The 26,689-nt window shown below is 36.1% G+C and overlaps 1 protein-coding gene across 3 annotated transcripts in view; it reads right to left on the bottom strand.

The window, feature by feature from the left end:
• TBK1 (TANK binding kinase 1) overlaps positions 1–26,689 on the bottom strand; it is an 83,214-nt gene that overhangs the window by 3,526 nt on the left and 52,999 nt on the right. For all 3 annotated transcript variants that reach the window (XM_077111300.1, XM_077111301.1, XM_077111303.1), the window contains exons 17-20: positions 23,449–23,550; positions 23,236–23,332; positions 3,018–3,124; positions 2,707–2,778 (exon numbers count right to left, since the gene is read on the bottom strand). In XM_077111300.1, coding sequence (XP_076967415.1) covers positions 2,707–2,778; positions 3,018–3,124; positions 23,236–23,332; positions 23,449–23,550 — 378 coding nt within the window. The remainder of the gene's footprint in view (positions 1–2,706; positions 2,779–3,017; positions 3,125–23,235; positions 23,333–23,448; positions 23,551–26,689) is intronic.

The raw sequence follows: 26,689 nt of genomic DNA, 5'->3' as shown, positions 1-26,689 counted from the left end.
TCTATTACTAGTTCTGTCAAAATTCTTCGGTTGTCACTTAACATTTAAGATTATGCCATGTTATTTCATCCAAATATTGTCAAATAAATTTACAAATAAAATATTTGGGGAATCGACTTATTGGATATGCTATGGGAATAGGGTATTTTACTCCACAAGCTAAAAATGACTCATATAAAAGTCTGCTAAAGCACATTTTAAGTTTTTTCTACCTGTTGCTCCTTAGCTCAATAGAATACATTTAGTAGGCCAAGTCCTTGATCTTGAGGCTTGCTCATGTGAAGCTTAGCCTACCTATAGGTATGCCTAAGAGTTACTTCTGGAGGACCTCTCTGGTTGCTCAGATATGGCCTCTCTCTCTCACTCTAAGCTCAACTGTGTAAGTGAAACCACTGCCCTCCCCTCTAGGTGAGACATGATATCCAGGGGTGAAAGTCTCTCCGGTGGCGTGGGAGATGATTCCCAGGGATGAGTCTGGCCTTGGCACCGTGGGATCAACAATCCTGTTCTGACCAAAAGGGGGAAAATAAGTGGAAGAAATGATACTTGTGGCTGAGAGAGTTCAAATAGAGTTGAGCAGCTACTCTGGAGGTTACTCTTAATGCAAGCTTCAGTTAGACAGTGCTACCTATCATAACTTGCCAAACTCCAACCCAAACCATTCCAGCCAATCCTAAAGAATACCTAGGGCAATATATAAGATTCTACAAAGGTTCCATGCATTAGGGTAACTTTCCAGAAACCTACAACCTCCAGATGGTTCTTGGACCAGTTAAGTCCTGAAACCTAGAGAGGCAAGCCTCTCCAGAACATCAGCTAGCTCCATCTCCCTATCCCATATTACTGACAGCCCCTTCCAACATGAAAAAGTTAGAATAGGAATAGCCCAAATACTCTTCAACTGTGGGAGAAACACCAAAGGTGATGGTGGCGTTATACAGAGAAAGTAGGGTTTAACAAATGAGTATGATTGCTGAATCATTATATTGATATTTCTTTAGTCTCCAGTATCTTAGAGCAGCAAGAAGTAAAAACTTAAAATTGTGGAATTGTAACCCATACCAAACTCTGAAATCTGTTCTAAAACTAATTGTTGTTCTGTGCTTTGAAATGTATTGCTTTTTTGTATATATGTTATTTTTAACAAAAAAGAATAAAAAGGTCGATTGTGATGACAAAAAAATATTTATTCCTTCTAGCGTCCAGTGTTCTGGAGCAGCTAGAAGGAAAAATCTGAGATGATGGTATGGTGGCCCATGGTGGGCTCTGGGATCTGTCCTGTAACTACTTGTTGAAGGGTGCTTTGAAAACTATTACTCTTTTCTTTATTTGCTTTGTATATGTTATATTATACAATAAAAAAAACTTAGAAGTTAGATAATTACTAAATAGTTTCTAAAAACCAAAAGGAAAAAAGATTAAAAAAACTAACAGGTAATTAAGAGAAAAATTAAAATTTAATAAATTTATAAAAATATGCTTGCCATCACTAGTAACCAAAGAAACGTAAATTTAAAAAAAAGATATCAATTTTCACTAAATAAATAGGCAAACATTTAAAACACTGATAACATTCAGTATAAGCAAAGGTATAAAACAAACACATGCCCACCAAACTATTAGCAGCAATTACCTTGGTAGAGGGCAGGCATGAGAAATGGCAGGATTGAGTCTCTCATTTTCAAGTTTTTACAAATATAAATTGTTCAAATGGTTATTGAATGTATTGTAAACACCAAATGATAAATCAAAAAATTAGACAATACTATAGAAGTAAGTATCTCATAACTTGTGTACATAGGTAAAAATCATGTGACTTCCTGATCTTTCCAAGTCTTAGGTCTTTTTCTTTAAGAAAACAGTTACAGTAGCAGAGGCAGGGAGGTGAAGATTACATTAGGAGACAGGAGGCTGGGTTTTAGCTCCAGTTCATTTTCCCAAATACTTGTAAAACATGGGAAAAACTATCTGCAGTGCTACCTTACAAGGTTGTAATTCATGTCAAGTGAATTTGAAAGTGCCCTCAAAGATACAAAGTACTATTTTAATGTGAAATATTTTTATTAGAGTTGTTACGGTTGGGAAATCTATAGAGGAATGCATAAGGCTTCCATTACAGAGCCAAATATGACTTAATTTCTCCGAGGAAACAGAATGAGGAAACAGCCATCAAAAAATGGCTTTCTTGGCTTTATACCTTTTCAAAGTCTCTTTCTTCCTGATTTATCGGCACTTGGTAGATGATAAGGAGACACTGAAAGTCAAAGAACTACATTTCCATATGGCATTACACGCTAGGATCATTGTCGAGGATTCTGTAAGTTACACAGCACCGATCAGAGTGCTTGTATCTATCTTATCAGTAACTATGATTCATAAAATATAAATTATTCTAATAAGCAAATGTTATAGAAAACAATGGGCAAAAGATTTTGGTTTTCATAAACTGATTCAAATATGCAAATAATTCTAGTAACCAATTCTTCTATAAAATGGAATCAATCATAGCTGACTGGTCTTTATCCAAATAACCCCAAACTCATAAATGGGTATCAATGAATTCATAATCACACTGAGAGAAAACAAGGTTTCTGGTTTTTTAATCTCTTTTCTACTGCTTAAGCTTTAATGCTGGGTGACAGACAGCCATAGATATAAACAACTGCATATAAAATCACAGTGTGGTATGGCTTTTGCATTACTCACCTTTCCAAAATATGATTATTTTCAGCAAGTTCTTTAACCACCCCTTCCATCTCTTCTTTTAATTTCTTCATACTATACATACAAAATAGATAAATGAATAAGCACCTGTGTTTAAAGCATGTATGCAAGTTTTTTATAATTATATTAATATTTCAGTTTTCTAGATTTAACTAACCCATTTAATACCATTAACACTGAAATCACAAGAAACATCAAAAACTTCAAAATATAACAGCAAGATCATAAACTGAAATAAAAGCAAATGTAACTATAAATAGTAACATTATAGTTACTAATAATAAATTTCTTACCCAAGAGTCATTTCCACTAATGTGTTAGAACTTGGATAAATTGGGGCCATTGAATGCTTGATTCCACTAGAGGCTGTAAACATTTTCTGAGGCAAAGTTTCTTGTAACTGAAATATCAAAAAAACTACATCAATCATAGAACAGAGAGTAGTTACTAGATTTTAGACTAAGTGCTATAGGTTTTAATAAGCCCTTTATACTTTTAAATTTTAATTAAAAACCATCAAGGATAAAATAAAACACTTTTTAAAACTTTTCATATAGATGATGAAAGAACAGTCTATCAGATAGTTTTAGTTGGAAAATATTTTAAAGCTTAGCTCAAAAAACTTATCAAAAATGGATGAGAAGAGGGCGGGCCATGGTGGCTCAGCAGGTAAGAGTGCTTGCCTGCCATGCCCGAGGACCCGGGTTTGATTCCTGATGCCTGCCCATGTAAAAAAAAAAAATGGATGAGAAGAAAGTGATATCACCAAGATGGTAGAGTGAGATGCCTCAGGATTCTATTCCCTCTCAGAAGTTAGTTTTCCTCCCCTTAATTAAAGAAGTTGTGGGTATATAAAACAATCATGCATAAAATACAGGATTCCTATAAACTACCCTATTATTAACCTGCTTTGGTATGGAACATTTGTACAACTGATGATAACCCATTTTTATAACTGTACTATTATGCAGACCGTATTTTAACTTAGGGTTCACTGTGTAGTGTAGTTACATGGATTAAAAAAAAATTATTCTGTTACCATATATATAATCAAACATTTCTTGTCTTAATCACATTCAGATATGTATTTCAGTGCTTTAATTACGTTCACAATGTTGGGCTCTCATCATAACCACCTATCACCAAAATATTTCCATCATTCCAAATAGGAAGCCTGTACATTGTAAGCCTTAATTTCCCCATCCCTATCCCCTGGTAACCTATATTCTAGATTCTGACTCTATGAATTTGCTTATTCTAATTATTTCTAATCATGAGATCAGACAATATTTGCCCTTTAGTGTCTGGCTTACTTCACTCAACATGATGTCTGCAAAGTTCACCTAGAACTTCATTCCTTTTCTGATTCAGTATTTTATTGTATGTATATACTATATTTTGTTTATCTGTTGATGGGCACTTGAGTTGCTTTGATCTTTTGGCAATTGTGAATAATGCTGGTATGAACATCAGTGTGCAAATATCTGTTCCCTGCTTTCAATTCTTTTGGGTATATACTTAGTAAGTGTGATTGCCAGGTCATATGGTACATCTATACTGAACTTTCTGAAGAACTGCCAACCTGTCTTCCACAAGGGCTGCACCATTTTACAATGCCACCAGCAATGAATGAGTTCTATTTCTTCATATCTTCTTGAATACTTATTTTCCTTTTTTTCAATAGCCATTCTAATGGATATGATATATCTCATTGTGTTTTTTATTTGCATTTCCCTGATCGCTAATGATGTTGAGCATCATTTCATATGCTTTCTAGCCATTTGTGTATCCTCTTTGGAGAGATGTCTGTTCAAGTATTTTGTCCCTTTTTAAATTGGGTTGTCTTTTTGTTGTTAAATTGAAAGACTTCTTTATATATTCTGGATATCAAACCTTCATTGGTTATAAGGTTTCCAAATGTTGTCTCCTATTATGTAGGTATTATGTATGTCTCCATGACCTCAAAGAGGTCATGGCACAAAAGTTTTTAATTTTGAAGAGATTCAAATTGCCTATTTTTTCTTTCATTGCTTGTGCTTTGGGTATAAAATCTAAGAAAACATTGCCTACCACAGGATCTTGAAGATGCTTCCCTATGTTTTCTTCTACAAGTTTTATTTAGGCCCCTGATCCTTCTAGAGTTGATTTTTGTATAACATGTGAGATAGGGATTCTTCTCTCTCTCTCTCTTTTTTTCTTTTTTTTTGCAAATGGAGATCCAGTTTTCTCAGTACCATTTGTTGAAGAGACAATTGTTAACCAATTGAGTGGTCTTTGCCTACTTGTAAAAATCAGTTGGTCATAAATGTAAGGGTTGATTTCTGCACTCTCGATTCAATTCCATTGGCCTATGTTTATCCTGGTGCAAGTACAATGCTGTTTTGATTACTGTGGCTTGGAAATATGTTTTAAAATCAGAAAGTGCAAGTCCTCTAATTTCATTCTTTTTAAAGATGAAAAGCCTAGATGACTGGCTTTTCCATTGCTTTAAAGAAGGTTGGAATTTTTGAAGCTTTTCCATTGCTTCAAAGAAGGTTGAAAATTTTATTGGATTGTGTTAAATCTAAATTGCTTTGGGTAGAATTAACATTTTAATGATATTTAGTCTTCCAATTCATGAACACAGAATGTCCTTCCATTTGTTTAGGTGTCCTTTGAATTCTTTTAGCAATGTTCTGTAGTTTTCTGTGTATAAGCCCTTTACAGCCTTGATTAGATTTATTGCCAGGTATTTGATTCTTTTAGTTACTATTATGAATGGAACGTTTTCTTGATTTCCTCTTCTGATTTTTCATTGCTTGTGTATACAAACACTATTGATTTTTGGGTGTTGATCTTGAGCCCTACCACTCTTCTGAATTTATTAGCACTAAGAACTGTGATTTTTCAGATTTTTCTGTATATAAGATCATGTCACCTGCAAATAGGGAAAGTCTTACTTCTTCGTTTCAAATCTGGATGCCTTTATTTCTTTTTCTTGCTTAACTACTCTGGCAAGAACTTCCAGTGTTGAATAATGATGGTGGCAGAGGGCACTCCTTGACTTGTTTCCAATCTTAGAGGGAAGGCTTTCAATCTCTCACCATTAACTAGGATGTAGCTTTGGGCTTTTCATATATGCTCTGTATCATGTTGAGGAACCGTCCATATATTCCTAGTGTTCTAAGTGTTTTTATCAAGAAGGGGTGGGGTGCTGGATTTTGTCAAATGCCCTTTCTTCATCAAGATGATCATGTAATTTTTTTTTCCTTCATGTATTAATGTGGTATTTTGCATTAATTGATTTTCTTATTTCAAACCAATCTTGCATACCACAGATAAATTCCACTTGATCATGGCGCATGATTCTTTTATTATGCTGTTGGATTCAGTTTGCCAGTATTTTGTTGAGGAATTCTGTCACTATATTCATGAGACATTGATTTGTATTTTTCTTTGCATGTGGTATCTTTGACTTTGGTATGATAAGTGTTGTTGGCTTCACAGAATGAATTTAGGGAATATTCTCTCTTCTTCAGTTTTTTTGAAGAGTTTGAGAAAAACTGACATAAGTTTAAGTCTTCTTGGAATGTATAATTCCCCTGTGAAGCCATCTGGCCATGGGCTTCTCTTTGCTGGGAGGATGTTTATTACAATTCAATCTCTTTAATAGATACTGGTTTGTTGATATCTTCTTTTTCTTGAGTCAATGTAGGTTTTTGTGTGTTTCTAAGAATTTCTCCATTTCATCTAGGTTATCTAATTTATTGGCATATATTGTTCATAGCACTTTCTTATAGTCCTTTTAATTTTAGTGGGGTTGGTATAATGTCTCCTTTATCATATGTGATTTTTGTTATTTATGTCCTTTCTTTTTTTTTCTTTGTCAATCTAGCTAAAGCTTTGTCAATTTTATTGAGCCAGTCAAAGAACCAACCTTTGATTTTGTTGCTTCTCTGTATTTTTTTTTCTTTTCTATTTCATTTATCTCTGTTCTAATCTTCGAGTTTGCTCTTCTTTTTCCAGTTCTTCCAGTTTTGAGATTATGTCTGTCATTTGAAACCTTTTTTCTCCACAATTTTATTCACACACCATACAATACATCCAAAGTATACAATCAATAAGCCTTTCTTGTTTTTTAATGTAAGCATTTAGAGCTATAAATTGCCCTCTGAGCACTGCCTTCACTGCAGCCCATAAATTTTGGTAATTTCAATTACAATTTGGTAATGGTAATTTTACTTTCATTTGTCTCAAGATAATTTCCTAATTTTGCTTCAAATTTCCCCCTTAACCCATTCGTTAAGAATATGTTGTTTACTTCCCACATATTTGTAGATTTCCCATTTTTTTCCTTTGTTATTGATTTCTAGTTTTATTCTGTTATAGTCAGAGAATATATACTGTATTATTCCAATATTTTTTAATTGAAAGAAAGGGAAATACATGAAAAATATATCTGGATAGAAATGAGGGACTCACTATGTACAACACACAAAAAAATCTTTTCCTTTGGTTAGGCCATCATTTTCTGTTTCCTTTATCTTGTACTCTTTTGTTGTACACTGTACATTTTAATTTTTTAAATGTTAACTCAGGGATTTATTCCCAGAGATGTCCTCTCTTGATTTTATAACCAGATGGTAATAAAAAAGATATTTCCTTGAGCTTCAGCGCTCCTATAAGGAAGGCCCAGGCAAATTCAGCATGTAGGGTTTTCATTGTCTTTCTGGGCCTCTGTCTTGTCCTGGGCTTTAGCTTGTTAGCTGTTTTGGAGTTCACCTGTTTACAGGAGTTGGGCTGTCCCCTCTGTTTCCCAGAAGACAGGCCTCCCCTTTAAAGCTGAAAAGTCTTTGCCCTGACTGTCTGTCTCTATAGTTGTCTCAAGTTGCTTTTGCGTGTAGGGCAAATTTTGGAAGAAGGGGTGTCATGGTTAGGGACATGTGTCAACTTGGCCAAGTTGTGGTACCTGTTTATCTGATTGGGCAAGCGCTGGCCTGTCTGTTGCAATGAGGACATTTCATAGGATTAGGTCATGATCACGTCAGCTGCATCCACAGCTGATTCCATGTGTAATCAGCCCAAGGGGAGTATCTTCTGCAATTAGTGATGCTAAATCTAATCATGGGAAGCCTTTTAAGGAGGACTCAGAGGAGACAGGTTCCATTCCTGCTTTGGCTGGTGAGCCTCTCCTGCGGAGTTCATCCAAGCCATCCATTGGAGTCGTCAGCTTCGCAGCCTCCCTGTGGATTTTGGACTCTGCATTCCTGCGGTCATGTGAGACACTTTTATAAATTTTATATTTGCAAGTGTTCCCTGTTGATTCTGTTTCTCTAGAGAACCCTAACTAATACATCTATTTTTTTGCGCCTGCTGCCTTCCTTGGATGTGGTAGCCGTTTCTCAGGCTCCCTCTCCAGAATCGAACCCTGATTCCAAGGGACATGTGTCTGCGTGGGTTCGAACCCCACTCCTGGTACCAAGATGTATTAGTTAGGGTTCTCTAGAGAAACAGAATCAACACGGAACACTTGCAAATATAAAATTTATAAAAGTGTCTCACATGACCGCAGGAATGCAGAGTCCAAAATCCACAGGACAGGCTGCGAAGCAGACGACTCCAATGGATGGCCTGGATGAACTCTGCAGGAGAGCCTCACCAGCCAAAGCAGGAATGGAACCTGTCTCCTCTGAGTCCTCCTTAAAAGGCTTCCCATGATTAGATTTAGCATCACTAATTGCAGAAGACACTCCCCTTGGGTTGATTACAAATGGAATCAGCTGTGAATGCAGCTGACGTGATCATGACCTAATCCTATGAAACGTCCTCATTGCAACAGACAGGCCAGTGCTTGCCCAATCAGATAAACAGGTACCATAACTTGGCCAAGTTCACATGTGTCCCTAACCATGACAAGGGGTATACTGGAAAAGTCTATCCCAACTGAAACAGGGCTAGGTCCCACAGTGGACACAGACTACTCCAAAGTATCCTGAGGAAGGGGACAGGAGAAGGGCTAAGACTTCTTTCATGGTTCCCCAAAGCTGAGCTTTCTTGGCCTGCCCATTAAATGCATCCCTTCTACTAGTAGTCCCTGTAGCTTTGAGAAAGCACTGTATCTTTAAATCAATGACACCAAAAATGATTCTTGGAAAAAGTCAATAAAATTGACAAACCTTCACTAGAATAATCATAAAATGAGAAGACATAAATAATTAAAATCAGAAATGGGGGTACCATACTACAAATCCCACGGAAACAAAAAGGCCAACAAATCAGACAACTTAGATAGCATGGACAAATTTCTAGAAATACACAATTGACTTAAACCTACTTGAAAATAAATAAAAGTTCTCAACAAACCAATAACAAGTAAAAAGATTTAATTAGAAATTAAAAATCTCCCAACAAAGCGAAGCCTTGTTCTTGGACCAGACTGCTTCATTGGTGAAGTTTACCAAACATTCAAAGGAGAATTAACAGTAATCCTGCTCAAAGTCTTACAAAAAATTGAAGAGAAGGGAACACTTAACACATTCTATGAGGCCAAATCACCAAAATATCGGAGCTAGATAAAGATCCCAGAAGAAAAGAAAATTAACAGACCAATATTCCTTATGAATACAGACATAAGACTCCTTAACAAATACTAGCAAATCAAATCCAAGAGCAAATTAAAAGGATCATAGGTGTGATGTCATCAACATGATGACCTAAGATATCCACTGAAACCCTCCCCAGATTCAATGAAAAAAAAGGACAAACCTCACTTGCTTAGAACTCTGAAGGAAGGCAGAGACAGGAGAAGGATCCCACAAATGCTGAATCGAACAGAGAGAAAAGTATTAGGTAGGACACTTTCTTCCCAAACTGGCTGGTCCTCTTTCCTCTTGGGAAGTGCCTAGAGGCAGCAGCCAGGATCCCTCCCACCTCTCACCGGGGACACATATTATAAAAACTCTCACAGCAGTGAGACAGATCCCCATGTGTATTCAGACACAGAGATCCAAGTCCACACAAACCCAGGGCAGAACACAAGCTGTGGAAGAGTGGTGAATACAAAAGAGCCCCAAGGAGGAGCTTCCTAAATGAGAGATTAGAGAGGTAAGGGTGGAACCTACTTCTTTTCCAAAAGCAGCATGTAGCCAGGAAGAATCTGTCTGAATCAACTACTTGGGGATCTGGTGATGGGAAGGACAGTACAACGCCCAAGTGAGTGCAGGGTAAAGAGACTGAGAAAACTTGGGCAAAGGTTATAATTCTGCCCACAGCTACTGGCACTATGCACTGAAGGAAGCAGCAGCAGGTGGGTCTGATCCTTTCTTAGGGGATGGATGCAGACTGGAATAGCTGTAGGAGCCCTTGGTCCCAAGTACAGAGGGGTACACTGACCAACAAAGTGAGAAAATGGGATCTCTACAGTTTCAGCCCTGCCTGGTCAGATGATGATGGGCTACACCGTTTAAAGGAGATTTAGAGGAGGAATAAGTAGCCAAAGATTGCCATCTGCTAAGCAGGCTACAACATGCAGGGAGAATAAAGAAGGGCTTTTTGGAGTCCTTCCAGATCCTACATGAGGGCCTGTTGGAGCTGGTGTATGTTGCCTGCACGAGTACTTGACTATATTTTGGATGGGAAATGACAAGTCAACTGTCAAAGACATGCCCTAATAAAAACCCAAGCAACCACAAAATCTCAAAGAAAAAGAATCTGACCTTCAGAATAAACCCCAAATAATCAGATGACCAGATATCAGCAAAAAAAAAAAACAACCACAACGCATACTAAAAACAGGAAGATATAGCCCACAGGAACAAATCTAAAAGTTGTAGGAAAGACAGAATTTGGAACTAATCAAAGCTGTTCAAACAAATCTCTTAAATTCAACAAGATAATTGAAGGGATAAAGGATGTCAAGAAGATATTAGGTAAACATAAGGAAGAATTTGAAAGAATTTATAGAAAAATAACACATCTTACAGAAATTAAATATGTTGTAGATGCAGTTAAAAATATACCAGAGACACACAGCAGTAGATTTGAAGAGGCAGAAGAAAGTATCGGCAGGCTAGAAGACAGAGCAACTGAAGCCAAACAGACAAAAGAACAAATGGGGATAAAAAAAAAAAAAGGAAAAATTTGAGCAAGTTCTCAGGAAAACAACTGACGACATGAAGCAAAAAAAAACATACACATCATAAATGTTCCAGAAGGAGAAGAGAAGGAAAAAGGGCCAAGAACAATATCTGAGGAAATAATGGCTGAAAATTTCCCAATCCTTAAAAAGGACATAAATATGCAAATCCAAGAAGCCCAACATACATTCAAACAGAATAAATCAGAATAAACCCACTCCAATACACTTTACTAATTAGATTGTCAAATGCCAAAGAAAAGGAGAGAATTCCAAAAGCAGCAAAAGAAAAGCAATTCACCACATACAAAGTAAGCCAAATAAAACTAAGTGCTGATATCATATCAGAAACAATGACAGTTTATTTTGTTCAGAACCTAAATTTTCTGTAGCACATAATCTAACTCAACCTGTCTGGATAGATCATTTAAACAGTCCAACCACAGAGTTTGATATGGGTTACAATTCCACAATTTAGGTTTTTATTTCTAGCTGCTCTAAGGTATTAGAGACTAAAAGAAATATTAATATAATCATTCCACACTCACTCATTTGTTAAACCCTACCTTCTCTGCATAACTCCACCATCACCTTTGATCTTTCTCCCACTCTTTAGAGGTATTTGCATTCTAACTTTTTCATGTTGGAAGGGGCTGTTGATAATATGGGATAGGGAGATGGAACTAGTTGATGTTCTGGAAAGGCTGGCCCCTCTGCATTGGTCCAGGGACCCATCTGGAGGTTGGAGGTTTCTGGACCCTTTGTAGAATCTTATATAATGCCTTAGGTATTCTTTAGGATTGGCAGGAATGGGTTTGGTTGGGATTTGGCAAGTTATGGTAGGTATACAGTGTGTAATTGAATCTTGCATAAGACGACCTCCGTAGTAGCCTCTCTACTCTATTTGAACTTTCTCAGCCACTGATAACTTATTTGTTAAAAAGTTAAAAAATATGTTTAAAAAAAGTTAAAAAAAAAAAAGAAACCTTGAAGCTGAGAAGGCAGTGGTATGATATATTTAAGATACTGAAAGAGAAAAATTCCCAGCCAAGAATTCTCTACCCATCAAAGCTGTCCTTCAAAATGAGGGGGAGATTAAAATACACACAGAAAAACAGAAGCTGAGAGAGATCATTAACAAGACACCTGCCCTACAAAAAATATTCAAGGGAGTTCTGCCTGCTGAAAAGAAAAGACAGGAGGAAGGAGAATGAAGGAGAATTTAGAAATGGAGATTATCAGTAAGGGTAGCTAAAATGATAAAAGAGAGAAAAAAAAGGTCTGACAAAAGCCATAGGATAAAATAGTTTAAATAAGTACTGCCTTTGCAGTAATAACACTGAATGTTAATGTTTTAAACTCCCCAATCAAAAGATGCATACAGATTAGAGAAAAGATTTTTTTAAATATCACTTTTATATGCTGTTTACAAGAGATTCATTTTAGACCTAAACGTACAAATAGGTTGAAAGAGAAAGGTTGGAAAAAAGATACTCCACACAAGCAGTAACGAAAAAACAAACAAAAAAACACCTGGGTTTGGCTATCCTAGTATCATACAAAATGGACTTCAAACACAAAAATGCTATAAGAGACAAAGAATAACATAATATATTAACAAAATGGGCAATTCACCAAGAAGAAATAACAATCATAAATACTTATGCACCTAATCAAGGTGCCCCAAAGTACATGAGGCAAACACTGGAAAAACAAGAGAGTAAACAGATGTCTCCACAATAATAGCTGGAGACTTCAACACATCACAGTCTTCAATAGATAGAACATCTAAAAAGAGGATCAGGAACATCTAAAAAAAGGAAAGAGAAATCAAATAATATAATAAAGGAACTAAATCTAACAGACAAACAGAACACTGTATCCTAAACAGCAGGATATACATTCTTTTCAAGTGTTCACAGAACATTCTCCAGTATAGATCACATGCTAGGGAGCAAAACAGGTCTTAATAAATTAAAAAAGACTGAAATTATTCAAAGCACTTTATGTGGTTATAATGGAATGAAGCTGGAGATCAATAACAGAGAACTGGAAATTTAACAAATATATGAAGGTTAAACAACATGCTCTTATATAGTGGATCAAAGAAGAAAGTGCTAGAGGCATCAGTAAATATCGCCAGACAAATAAAAATGAGAACACAGAATATCAAAACATGGGATGTAGTGAAAGTATCGCTGAGAAGGAAATTTATAACCCTAAACACCACATTAAAAAAGAAAAAAGAGCTAAAATTGAAGACCTAATTGCACACCTGGAGGACCTTGAAAAAGAACAGTAAACTAATCACAAAGCAAGCAGAAGGAAAGAAATAACAAAGATTAGAGCAGAAATAAATGAAATTGAGAATTAAACAATATAGAGATTTAACAAAACCAAAAGCTGGTCCTTTGAGAAGAGGAATAAAACTGACAAGCCCTTACCTAGACTGACAAAGAAAGAGAGAAGATGCAAATAAATAAAATCAGAAATGAGGTAGGGGTCATTACCACGGATGCCAAAGAAATAAAGATCATAAGAGGATACAATGAATAACTACACCACAAACTAGACAACTCAGATGAAATGGTCAATTTCCTAGACATACATGAACAGCTCACACTAACTAGAAAAGAAATAGTAGACCTCAAGTCATTAAAAAAAAGTCCCCAAAAGAAAAGCCCAGGAGTAGATGACTTCACAGGCAAATTTTACCAAGCATTCCAAGAAGAATTCATACCAATTCTGTTTAAACTCTTTCAAAAAATTGAAGAAGAGGGACACTACCCTAACTCACTCTATGAAGCCAATATCACCCTAATACAAAAGCCTGATAAAGATACTACAGAAAAACTACAGACCAATCTCTCTAATAAATAAAGATGTAAAAATCCTCAACAAAATATTACAAATCAAATCCAACAGCATATTAAAAGAGTTATATACCAAGTAAATTTTATTTATGCAAGGATGGTTCAACACAAGAAAATCAATTAATGTAATATACCACATTAACCAACTGAGAGGGAAAAAAAAATAACACAATCATTTCAATTGACACAGAAAAGAATCCGACAAAATCTGCATGCTTTATTGATAAAAACACTTAGAAAGGTAGGAATCAAAGGAATCGTCCTCAAAATGATAAAGGGCACATACGAAAAACCCACATTATCAATGGTGAGAGATTGAACGCTTTCCCTCTAAGATGGGAACAAGACAAAGATTAGCACAGTGTTGACTAACATCACCACTGTTAGTCAACACTGTGCTAAAAGTACTGGCTAGAGCAATGAGGGAAGAAAAAGAAATAAAAGGCATCCAAATTGGAAAGGAAGACGCAAACCTTTCCCTAATTTGCAGGTGACATGATCCTATATTTAGAAAATACTAAAAAATCTACAACAAAGCTACCAGAATTAATAAACGAGTTCAGCAAAGCGGTGGGATGCAACATCAACACACAAAAATCAGTTGTGTTTCTATACACTAGTAATAAGCTATATGAGGAGGTAATCAAGAAAAAAATTTCATTTACAACAGCAACTAAAAGAATCAAATATCTAGGAATAAACTTGATGTAGAAAGAAATCTATAAAATATTGCTAAAAGAAATCAAAGATGACCTAATAAATGGAAAGGCATTCCATATTCATGGATTGGAAGGCTAAATGTAATTAAGATGCCAATTCTACCCAAACTGATCTTCAGATTCAATGCAGTAACAATCAAAATTCTAACAGCCTACTTTGCAGAAATAGAAAAGCTAATTATCAAATTTATCTGGAAGATAAAAAGGCCTTGAATAGCCAAAAACGTCTTGAAAATGAAGAATGAAGTGGTAGGACTCACACTTCCTGACTTTGAAGCATATATAATACCACAGTAGTCTAGATAAAATGGTACTGGCATAAAGAGAAACATACTGATCAATGGAATCAAACTGGAAGTTCTGTCTTAGACCTTAAGATTTAGGGTCAATTTATTTTTGACAAAGTTCCAAAATCCAGTGAACTGAAGCAGAACAGTTTCTTCAATGAATGGGGCTGGAAGAACTGGATATCCATATTGAAAGGAATGAAAGAGGACCCCTAGCTCACACCCTATATAAAAATTAACTCAGAGACTTCCGGAGAAGATGGCGGCTTAGTAAGATGCGCGGGTCTTAGTTCCTCCTCCAGAACAGCAACTAAAGAAACAGAAACAATACGAAACAGCTCCCGGAGCCACGACAGAGACCAAAAAGACAGCATACCCCATTCTGGAACGGCTGAATGGGCAGGGAGAATCTGCTGCGGTGAGATACCCGAGGGGCGCGCATTTTCCCGGCTGGGGCGGCTGGCGACTGGGGTCCCCTCCACGCACGTGGCTCCCCAGTCTGACTGGGAACGTTGGATAGCGGGGCCCTCCCGCCACGCTTGGCGTCTTGGGCCAGCTGGGCAATTTGGACCGGCACTCCCCCAAGCCGCGGCGGCCGGCGACCCCCCCTCCCGCACAGTTTCCCGGGCCGACTGCGAGATTCGGATTGGCAAGTTAAAGGAGCCACAGCATCTTTTACTGGTGGGACCTGCAGACAGACAAGCGCCAAGAGCGCCACCTACTGGGCAGGAAAAGAAAAACAGAGCCCAGAGATTTCACAGAAAAACCTTTCAACCAGCTGGGTCCCACACCCAGGGAAATCTGATCAAATGCCCAGACACCAGCAGAAAATAATGGATGACGCTCGGAAAATTGAAGATATGGCCCAGTCAAAGGAACAAACCAATAGTTCAAATGAGATACAGGAGCTGAGACAATTAATGCTGAATATACGAACAGAAATGGAAAAACTCTTCAAAAACCAAATCAATAAATTGAGGGAGGACATGAAGAAGACATGGGCTGAACAAAAAGAAGAAATAGAAAATCTGAAAAAACAAATCACAGAACTTATGGGAGTGAAGGACAAAGAAGAAAAAATGGAAAAAACAATGGATACCTACAATGGTAGATCTAAAGAGACAGAAGCTACAATTAGTGAACTGGAGGATGGAACATCTGAATTCCAAAAAGAAACAGAAACTATAGGGAAAAGAATGGAAAAACTTGAGCAGGGGATCAGGGAACTGAATGACAATATGAAGCGCACAAATATACGTGTTGTGGGTGTCCCAGAAGGAGAAGAGAAGGGAAAAGGAGGAGAAAAACTAATGGAAGAAATTATCACTGAAAATTTCCCAACTCTTATGAAAGACCTAAATTTACAGATCCAAGAAGTGCAGCGCACCCCAAAGAGAATAGACCCAAATAGGCGTTCTCCAAGACACTTACTAGTTAGAATGTCAGAGGTCAAAGAGAAAGAGAGGATCTTGAAAGCAGCAAGAGGAAAACAATCTGTCACATACAAGGGAAACCCAATAAGACCATGTGTAGATTTCTCAGCAGAAACCATGGAAGCTAGAAGACAGTGGGATGATATATTTAAATTACTAAAAGAGAAAAAATGCCAACCAAGACTTCTATATCCAGCAAAATTGTCCTTCAAAAATGAAGGAGAAATTAAAACATTTATAGACAAAAAGTCACTGAGAGAATTTGTGTCCAAGAGACCCGCTCTGCAAGAAATACTAAAGGGAGCACTAGAGTCAGATACGAAGACAGAAGAGAGAGGTATGGAGTAAAGTGTAGAAAGAAGGAAAATCAGATATGATATATATAATACAAAAGGCAAAATGGTAGAGGAAAATATTATCCAAACAGTAATAACACTAAATGTTAATGGACTGAATTTCCCAATCAAAAGACATAGACTGGCAGAATGGATTACGACCCAGCAATACCACTGCTAGGTATCTACTCAAAGGACTTAAGGGCAAAGACACAGACGGACATTTGCACACCAGTGTTTACAGCAGCATTATCTACAATTGCAAAGAGATGGAAACAGCCAAAATCTCCATCAACAGATGAGTGGCTAAACAAACTGTGGCGTATACCTACGATGGAATATTATGCAGCTTTAAGACAGACTAAACTTATGAAGCATGTAATAACATGGATGGACCTAGAGAACATTATGCTGAGTGAGTCTAGCCAAAAACTAAAGGACAAATACTGTATGGTCCCACTGATGTGAACCGACATTCGAGAATCAGCTTGGAATATATCATTGGTAACAGAGACCAGCAGGGGTTAGAAACAGGGTAAGATAATGGGTAATTGGAGCTGAAGGGATACAGACTGTGCAACAGGACTAGATACAAAAAGTCAAAAATGGACAGCACAATAATACCTAAGTGTAATGTAACTATGTTGGAACACTGAATGAAGCTGCATCTGAGCTATAGGTTTTTGTTTTGTTTTGTTTTGATTTTACTATTATTACTTTTATTTTTTTCTCTATATTAACATTCTATATCTTTTTCGGTTATGTTGCTAGTTCTTCTAAACCAATGCAAATGTACTAAGAAATGATGATCATGCATCTATGTGATGATGTTAAGAATTAATGATTGCATGTGTAGAATGGTATGATCTCTAAATGTTGGGTTAATTTCTTTTTTTCCGTTAATTAAAAAAAAAAAAAAAGAGAAGGGATAATTGGAGATGAAGGGATACAAACTGTACAACGGGACTGGATATAAAAACTCAGAAATGGACAGCACAATACTACCCAATTGTAATGCAATTATGTTAAAACACTGAATGAAGCTGCATGTGAGGTATAGGTTTTTTGTTTTTGTTTTTTTTGTTTTTTTTTCTTCCTATTATTGTTTTAATTCTTATTCTGTTGTCTTTTTATTTCTTTTTCTAAATTGATGCAAATGTACTAAGAAATGATGAATATGCAACTATGTGATGTTATTAAGAATTACTGATTGTACATGTAGATTGGAATGATTTCTAATTGTTTTGTTAATTCTTTTTTTAATTAAAAAAAAAAGATAAAAAAAACAAAACAAAACAAAAAAAAAACTAAAGGACAAATACTGTATGGTCCCACTGATGTGAACCGACATTCGAGAATCAGCTTGGAATATATCATTGGTAACAGAGACCAGCAGGAGTTAGAAACAGGGTAAGATAATGGGTAATTGGAGCTGAAGGGATACAGACTGTGCAACAGGACTAGATACAAAAAGTCAAAAATGGACAGCACAATAATACCTAAGTGTAATGTAACTATGTTGGAACACTGAATGAAGCTGCATCTGAAATATAGTTTTTTGTTTGTTTGTTTGTTTGTATCTTTTGTTTTTGTTTTTTTCTTTTTCCTTTTTATATATATATTTTTTATTAGTATTATTATTTTAATTCTCTTCTCTATATTAACATTCTATATCTTTTTCTGCTGTTTTGCTAGTTCTTTACCTAAATCGATGCAAATGTACTAAGAAATGATGATCATACATCTATGTGATGATACTAAGAATTACTGAGTGCATGTGTAGAATGGAATGATTTCTAAATGTTGTGTTAATTTCTTTTCTTTTTTTTGATTAATAAAAAAAATTTTTAAAAAAACTAAAAAAAAAAAAAAAAAATTAACTCAAAGTGGATCAAAGTCCTGTAAAAGCCAGTACCATAAAACTCTGAGAAGAAAATTTAGGAAATTTCTTCAAGATCTAGTGGTAGGCAGTAGTTTCTTAGACCTTATACCTAAAGCACAAGCAATGGGAAAAAAAGATAAATGGGACCTCTCTAAAATGGAATGCTTCTGTGCTTCAAAGACTTTGTCAAAAGGGTGAAAAGGGAGCTGACTCAATGGGATATGATATTTTGAAACCACATATCTGATAAGGGTTTGCTATCTAGAATATATAAAGAAATCCTATAACTCAAAAATAAAAAGACAAACTACTCAATTAAAAAATGAGCAAAAAGAAATGAATAGACTTTCTAATGAGGAAATACAAATGGCTATAAAGCACACAAAAGATGTTCATCCTCAGTAGCTATTAGGGAAATGCTAATCAAAAAAAAAAACCACAATGAGATATAATTTCGTATCTATTACAAGGCCACTATTAAAAAAAACACAAGAAACTGCAAGTGTTCGAGAAGATGTGGAGAAACAGAAACACTTGATCACAGCTGGTAGGAATGCAGAATGATGCAGGTGCTGTGGAAGATGTTTTGGTGGTTTCTCAAAAAGCTAAGTATAGAGTTGGTTTACAATCCAGCAATCCTGCTACTTGATACACACACAATTGTCAAAAGATGGAAACAACCCAAGTGACCATCAATGAAAAAAGTATCCATCGATGACAGGATAAAGAAAATGTGGTATTTATTCAGTAGCAAGAAAGAATGAAGTCCTGAAGCATGTGAAAACATGGATGAACCTTGAAACATTATGTTGAGTGAAATAAGTCAGAAGTAAAAGGACAAATATTGTATGATTTCATTAATAAGGACTAATTATACTTTGTAAAATCACAGATGTAAAATCTAGAATATAGGTTACCAGGGTGTAGAATAAGGCTAGAGAATGTGAAGCAGATGCTTAATATGTGCACAATTTTTAACTAGGTTGAATTTAAATGCTTAGAAATGGATAGAGATGATGGTAGCATATAATTGTTAATATAATTAACAGTGCTGAATTGGGTGGGAATGTGGTTGAAAGGGGAAGTTTAGAGTCATGTATGTCACCAGAAGGAAAGAAAGCTAGAGGTTAAAACATGGGACTGTGTAAACAGTGAATCTTGTGGTGGAAGATGGCTGTGATTAATAGTACAAATTAAAAAAAAAGTTCATCCATAAACAATTGTATGACACTATTACAAGGAGTTAATAATAGAGTAGTATATGGGAAAAATGTTTCTATTGCAAACTATTAATAGTGTAATCTTAATATTCTTTCATCAACAGTCACAAATGTACCACACCAATACTACTGGTCAATAATGGGGGGAGGGAGAAGACGGGGGTACAAGGATGTTTTGGATTTTCTTTTTCTTTTTTTTTTTTAAGTAATGAAATGGTTCTAAAATTGATTGTGGTGATGAATGCACAATTACATGAGGATATTGTAGTCACTGTATACTTTGGATAGACTGTATGGTGTATGAATATATCTAAATAAAATTTCATTAAGAAAATACAATGAAGAAAAAAGGATTATATAACATCAAATGGCATTATCCCAAGAATAGAAAGGTGGCTCAACATAAGAAATACAATCACGATCATCTCAATGCAAAAAAGGCATCTGACAAAATCCAGCACCCTTTCTCTGTAAACATTCAGAAAACTAGGAATAGAAGGGAACTTCCTTAACATGATAAAAGGCTTGGTTGAAAAACCCACAAATAACATCAGGAATGGTGAAAGACCAGGTACACGACAAGGATACCGCTTTCACTACTGATGTTCATCACTGTTGTGGACCTTCTAGCCAGAGCAAGAAAAAGAAATAAAGACCATCCAAATTGGAATGGGAGAAGTAAAACTATTCATAGGTGTATGATAGTATACAGAAAATCCTGAAGAATCTATAAGAAATCTACTAAAGCTAATAAATGAATTCAGCAAAGTGACATTGTAGAAGATCAACACACAACAATCAGTAGTGTTTCTATATACCAGCAATGAAGAAATCCAAAAAGAATCCAAGAAAACAAGTCTATTTACAAAAGTAACAAAAATAATTAAATATCTAGCAATAAATTCAGCCAAGAATTTAAAGGAGTAGTACATGGAAAATGACAAATTGTTGCTAAAAGGAACTAAAGAAAATCTAAAATAAATGGTAAGATAGCCTATGCTTATGGATTGGAAGACTTAATATTCTTAAGATGTCAATACTCCCCAAAGCAATTTATGATTCACAGCAATCCCAATCAAAACAGCCTTTTTGGCAGAATGGAAAAATTAATGAATAAATTCACATGGAAAGGCAAGAGATCCTGAAAACCAAAACATTTTGAAAAAGAAGAACAGTTGGAACACTCAGACTTCCTAATTTCAAAACTTAGCACAAAGCTACACTAATCAAATCAGAGGGTACCAACACACAGACAGACATATAAACAAATGGACTAGAACTGAGGGTTCAGAAATGAACCCACAATATACAGTAAATTAATTTTTTTTAAGAGTACAAGCTACTCAATGGGGGAAAATGAGGGTAAGAACAGTCTCTTTAACAAACGGTGCCAAAAAAACTGGATATTTATATGCAAAATAATGCACTTCCCTACATCTTACAGTGTTATGTCCAAAGTAAGGCATCCTTAATTCAAGTTCAGTGGGTCAGGAACACCTTGGTCAGCTGGGAAGTCACATGGCTGGAATCTGTTGGTCCCTTGCTCCTGGGCTCCCTTGCTTTCAGCTTCTGTTCCTCTGGGAGTTCCTCAGTTTGTTTCGCTGGGGCTGGCTTTCATCTCTTGGCTTCCCTCAGGTTCTGGCTTGCTTAACATCCCATGGTTATTATGTCTGCTGGGCTCCAAGCATCTCCAAACATTTGTGCCTCTCTTCTGTGAAGCAACTGTTCTCCAAGTATCTACATCTGCTCTCTTGGTTGGCTGTGAGGTTTCTGTCATTCTGACCCTCTCCAAAGTGTTTCTTCTTTTAAAGGATTCTAATAAACTAATCAAGACCTACCTGGAATGAGTGGAGTCACATCTCCATCTAATCATAGGTCATTATCCACAACTGGGCACCACATCTCTGTGGTGATAATCTAATCAAAAGTTTCCAACCTACAGTGTTGGATAAGGATTAAGAGAAACAGCTGCTTCTGCAAGACTGGATCAGGATTAAAACATGGCTCTTCTGGGATCCATAAGATTTTCAAACCAGCACGCACACTATATAGAAATATTAACTCAATATGAATCAACGACCTAAATGTAAGAGCTAAAATGATACAATTTGAAAGAAAATATAGGGAAGCATCTTTAAGACCTTGTGTTACTGGGTTCTTAGACTTTACAGCAAAAGCACAAATGACCAAAGAAAAAATAGATAAACTGGACTTTGTCAAAATTCAAAACTTTTCTGCATCAAAGAACATTAATAAGCAAGTGAAAAGAGAAGCAAAAATGGGAGAAAATAATTGTCAATCATATCTGAGAAGTGTTACTGTCCAGACTACATAAATAACTTATAATTCACCAACCAAAAGACAATCTAATAAATAAAGGACAAAGGACTTGAACAGGCATTTATTCCAAAGAATGTATTCAAATGGCCAATAAGCACATGAGAAGATAGTCAACATAATTAGCCATTAGGGAAATGCAAATCAAAACTACAGAGATACCACTCTACACCCTCTAGAATGGCTATTACTTAAAAAAAAAGGGGGGGGGTGCGGAATGTAAGTGCTGGTAAAGGTTTGGTTAAATAGGAACTTTGTACATGTGGAAGAGAATGTAAAATGATACAACCTCTGTGGAAAACAGTTTGGTGCCTCCTCAACAAGTTAAAGAACTACCACATGACCTGGCAATCCCATTTCTAAATATAGTACTTACAACAACTGAAAGCAGAGATACCAATAGACATTTATACACTGAAGTCCATAAAAGTATCATCACAATAGCCAAAAGGTGGAAACAACCCAAGTGTCTGTAACAAACCTATTGATAAACAAAATGTGGTGTGTATATATCTATATGGAATATTATTCAGCCATCAAAAAGAAGGAAGTTCAGATACATGATTCAACATGGCAGCTCCTTAACAGGTACAGAGTGTTTGGTGACAAAGTTCTGGTACTGTATGGTGGTGAAGATAGTACTACATCATGAATGTGATTAATGACACTGAATGAAACACTTGTGAGTGCCTGAAATGGGAAACATTATGTTGAATAAAAGAAAGGCTAAAGAAGCAATGACAGTTAAATGAAATTAATGATTCTGGACTGGCTCTAAAAATGGAAGAGAAAATGCCCAAAAGACATAGAGAAATATGAAAAAAATTGGAATATAGACTGTATGCTTTATATCAATGTTAAATTTCATGAACTTGATGACTGGATGTATGGTGGTTACATCAGTGAATATACTCATTCTTGGGAAATATACATGGAGGTATTAAGTGTTAAAGAAACATGATACATGCAACCCATACTCCAAATTTTTCAGACAGACAGATTATAGACAGAAGGAAAAAAAAAAAAAGAACCAGTATAGCAAAATGTTAAAAACTGGTAAAACTGAGTATCATGGAAGGGAGTATGCCAGAGTTTTCTGCATTATTTTTGTATTATGTTTGCAATTTTTCCTAAGTATGACATTATTTCAAACCAAAAAGTTAAGAAGAAAATGGGTGTGTAGGGCATGTTATGTCCTATTTCTCCCTTTTCTATTACCGTGTATAAACTGAGAGGAATTTTAATTTCACTTTTTCCTAAGGGCAGAGAAAGGCTTTGTTTCCTATACATAAAGACTACTTGATAGCTGTACCTCATTAGTATAGTCTTGATACTTCGATACTTCTTCTTCAATATCAAAACACTGATTAGTTAGAGTTAACAACTGTTTTCTTAGATGAAACATCTTTCTGAAAACCAAAAAGAATTAATAAGCCATCAGTAAAATATTCTTCCTTAAAATAAGAACTATTAAATTGTCTATTGTGCACTCCATCAACCCTCATTTCAAAACAAGATTACTTACCTCATCCATTCTTCTGACTTATCCAAAAATACTTCATATTTTTTAACACAGTCATCTGTAAAGTGGGTCATAGCTTTTGTTGCATGGTAGTACAGTTTTTGCCTGTAATTTAGAAATCATCAAAGAGGCTTAAGCCAATTTTAATGTTAATATATCAATGTTAAAAATTTTTCAAATAAATGAAACATATTTCCTGTAGCAATTGTTGTAGCTGACAATATTTACAGTAGAAAGCAAAGGCTTCTAAGATAGAGACTATAGGCAGCAAAAGGAGAAAGAAAAGGTTCAAAATGGAAAATGTTTAAGAAGTATTTACTGAATGAGAGTTAAGGTCACACAGGTAAGTATGTCCTCTTTTCCCTCTGTAATCAGAGCATATGAGCCAGAAAAGACTAAGAAAAACAGTGATTATAACCCCCCTCCCCCCCCCCCCCGCAAGAAGCTTCTCCTGTCCCAGTAACTTTCCAACCAGGGAACAGTTAAGTGGCCTTCAAAAATGTGCACACCTAAGGACTAAGATGGTGGGATAAGATACTCCAAGGTGCAATTATCCCACAGGATCTTTGAAGATAGAGCAAAACAATAGCAAAGCCATTTTTTTCAAAACGCCAAAAAAACAGTTGAAAGGGCTGCAGTAACTGAGCAAGTGCCAAATCAAGAAAATGCATCTTTAAAAATGTAGGAGCCATACACTGTATCCTCTCTGACTACTTTGGAAGGAAGCTATAAATCAAAATTCCAGTTCCGGGAGAACCGGAAAATTGACAAATCTGTTGGAATCAAACAACACACTCTTAAACAACAAATGGGCCAAAGAAGAAATCATATGGGAAATTAGGAAGTATTTTAAGGCAAATGAAAATTAAAATACAACATACCAAAGCTGATGGGATGCAGCAAATGCAGTGCTCAAAGGGAAATTTATAGATGATCTCAAATTACAGACCTAACCTCACAAATAGAGGCTCTAAAAAAGAAGAGTACCTAATCCCAAAGGGAGCAAAAGGTAGAAAAAAATCAAACGATTAGTGTGGAAATCAATGAAATAGAGAGAATCAACAAAACCATGAAACCAAAAGCTGCTCTTTGAAAAGATCAACAAAATGGACAGACAAAATGAGACAGAGGACGCAAATGACTAAAATCAGAAATGAAAAGGGGGACATTACTACCAACCTCTTGGAAATAAAAATGATTATAAGAAGATATTATGAAAGTTGACTGCGATGATAAAAAATATTTATGCCTTCTAGCCTCCTATATTCTGGAGCAGTTAGAAGGAAAAATCTGAGAAAATGGTATGGTAGCCCATGACAAACTCTGGGATCTGTCCTGTAACTACCTGTTGAAGAGTGGTTTGAAAACTATTGCTTTTTTTCTTTCTTTGCTTTGTATATATGTTATATACAATAAAAAAGTTAAAAACAAAACCTGTATGAAGAAGATAATATGAAGCACTGTACTCCAACAAATTAAATAACCTAGATGAAATGGACAAACTCCTAAATACATATAAGCTACCTATGTTGACTCAAGAAGATAGAGATCTCAACAGATGAATAACAAATACAGAGATTGAATCATTAATCAAAAATGTCCCAACAACAACAAAAAGTCTAGGACTACATGGCTTCAGTGGTGAATTCTACCAAACATTCCAAGAAGAATTAACACCAATTCTGCTCAAACTCTTCTAAATATTGAAGAGGGAGGAATACTTTCTGACTCTTCTATGGGGCCAACATCGGCCAAATAACCAGGCCAAATAAAAACACCACAAGAAAAGTACAAATCAATACCCCTAATGATGCAAAATGAAAATACTAGCAACTGAATCCAGATGCACCCAAAAAGAATTATACACCATGATCAAACTAGATTTATCCAAGGTATGCCAGGAGGTTCAACATAGGAAAATCAGTTAATGCAATGCCCCACATTAACAGAATGAAGAAAAAAGCCAAGTGATCATCTCAATTGATGCAGAAAAAGCTATGACAAAATCCAGCACCATTTGTGATAAAAATATTCAGAAAAGTAGGAAAAGAAAGGAACTTCTTCAACATGATAAAGAGCACTTATGAAAAACCCATAGCTAACATCATTTCAATGGTGAAAGACTGAAAAAAGACAAGGATGTCTACTCTCATGACTATATTTCAGCATTATACTGAAAGTTCCAGTCAGAGCAATAGGGCAAGGAAAGGAAATAAAAGCCATCCAAATTGGAAAGAAAAAAGCAAAACTATTCTTATTCACAAATGACACAATCCTATATTTAGGAAGTCCTGAAAAACCCACAATAAAGTTATTAGAGCTAATAAACAAATTCAGCAAAATGGTAAAGTACAATATCAACATGCAAAAAATAAATAAATAAAACAAAAAGGACAAAACAAAACAAAAATATCAACATGCAAAAATCAGTAGTGTTCCTATACACTAGTTATGACAAAGAAAAAATTTCATTTACAATAGCAGCTAAAATAATAAAATATCTAGGAAAATTTAACCAATAATATAAAGGACTTACATATGGAAATCAATGCTAAAGTAAATCAAAGAACTAAATAAATGGAAGGACAGTCACAGATTGGAAGACTAAATACTGTTAAGATGTCCATTCTGCTCAAACAGATTTAGTGTAATTCCAAACATAAATTCAACAGCCTTTTATGTAGAAGTGGGAAAGCAAGTGATGAAATTTATAAGGAAAGGAAAGGGTCCCAAAGTAGGTAAAACTATCTTGAAAAAGAAGAATGAAGTCAGATGGAGGGGTGGGGCCAAGATGGCGGCTTAGTAAGGTATGTGCGTCTTAGTTCCTCCTCCAAAGCAACTACTAGGAGAACTGAAACAGCGCAGAACAGCTCCCGGGGCCACAGCAGGGAATGGACACACAGCGTACCCCAGTCTGGACTGGCTAGTCTGACTGCGAGACTCGGCTGCGGTGAGATCCCAAGTGGCGCGCGATTTCCCGAGCAGCGGCAGCTGTGGCGGCCGGAGCTCCTCCCTCCCTCCTTCCCGGGCCGGCTGAGAGTCTCGGAGAGGTAAGTTTCCCAAGTCGAGGCGGCCGGCGCCCCTCTTTTGCGGGCAGCTTCCTGGTCCGGCTACGAGTCTTGGATCAGAGGGTTACCCAAGCCGCGGTGGCCCTCCCCTGCGGGCGGCTTCCTGGTCCGGTGGGGAATTCCCCAGGCCGCGGCGGCCAGTGACCGACGCCCCCCCCCGCGGGCGACTTCCTGGT

The sequence above is a fragment of the Tamandua tetradactyla genome, chromosome 7 (genome assembly GCF_023851605.1).
Source record: "Tamandua tetradactyla isolate mTamTet1 chromosome 7, mTamTet1.pri, whole genome shotgun sequence".
In the NCBI taxonomy this organism is placed as follows: domain Eukaryota; kingdom Metazoa; phylum Chordata; class Mammalia; order Pilosa; family Myrmecophagidae; genus Tamandua; species Tamandua tetradactyla.
Note: the sequence above shows the minus strand (reverse complement) of the source record. Positions and strands in the feature narration are given on the sequence as shown.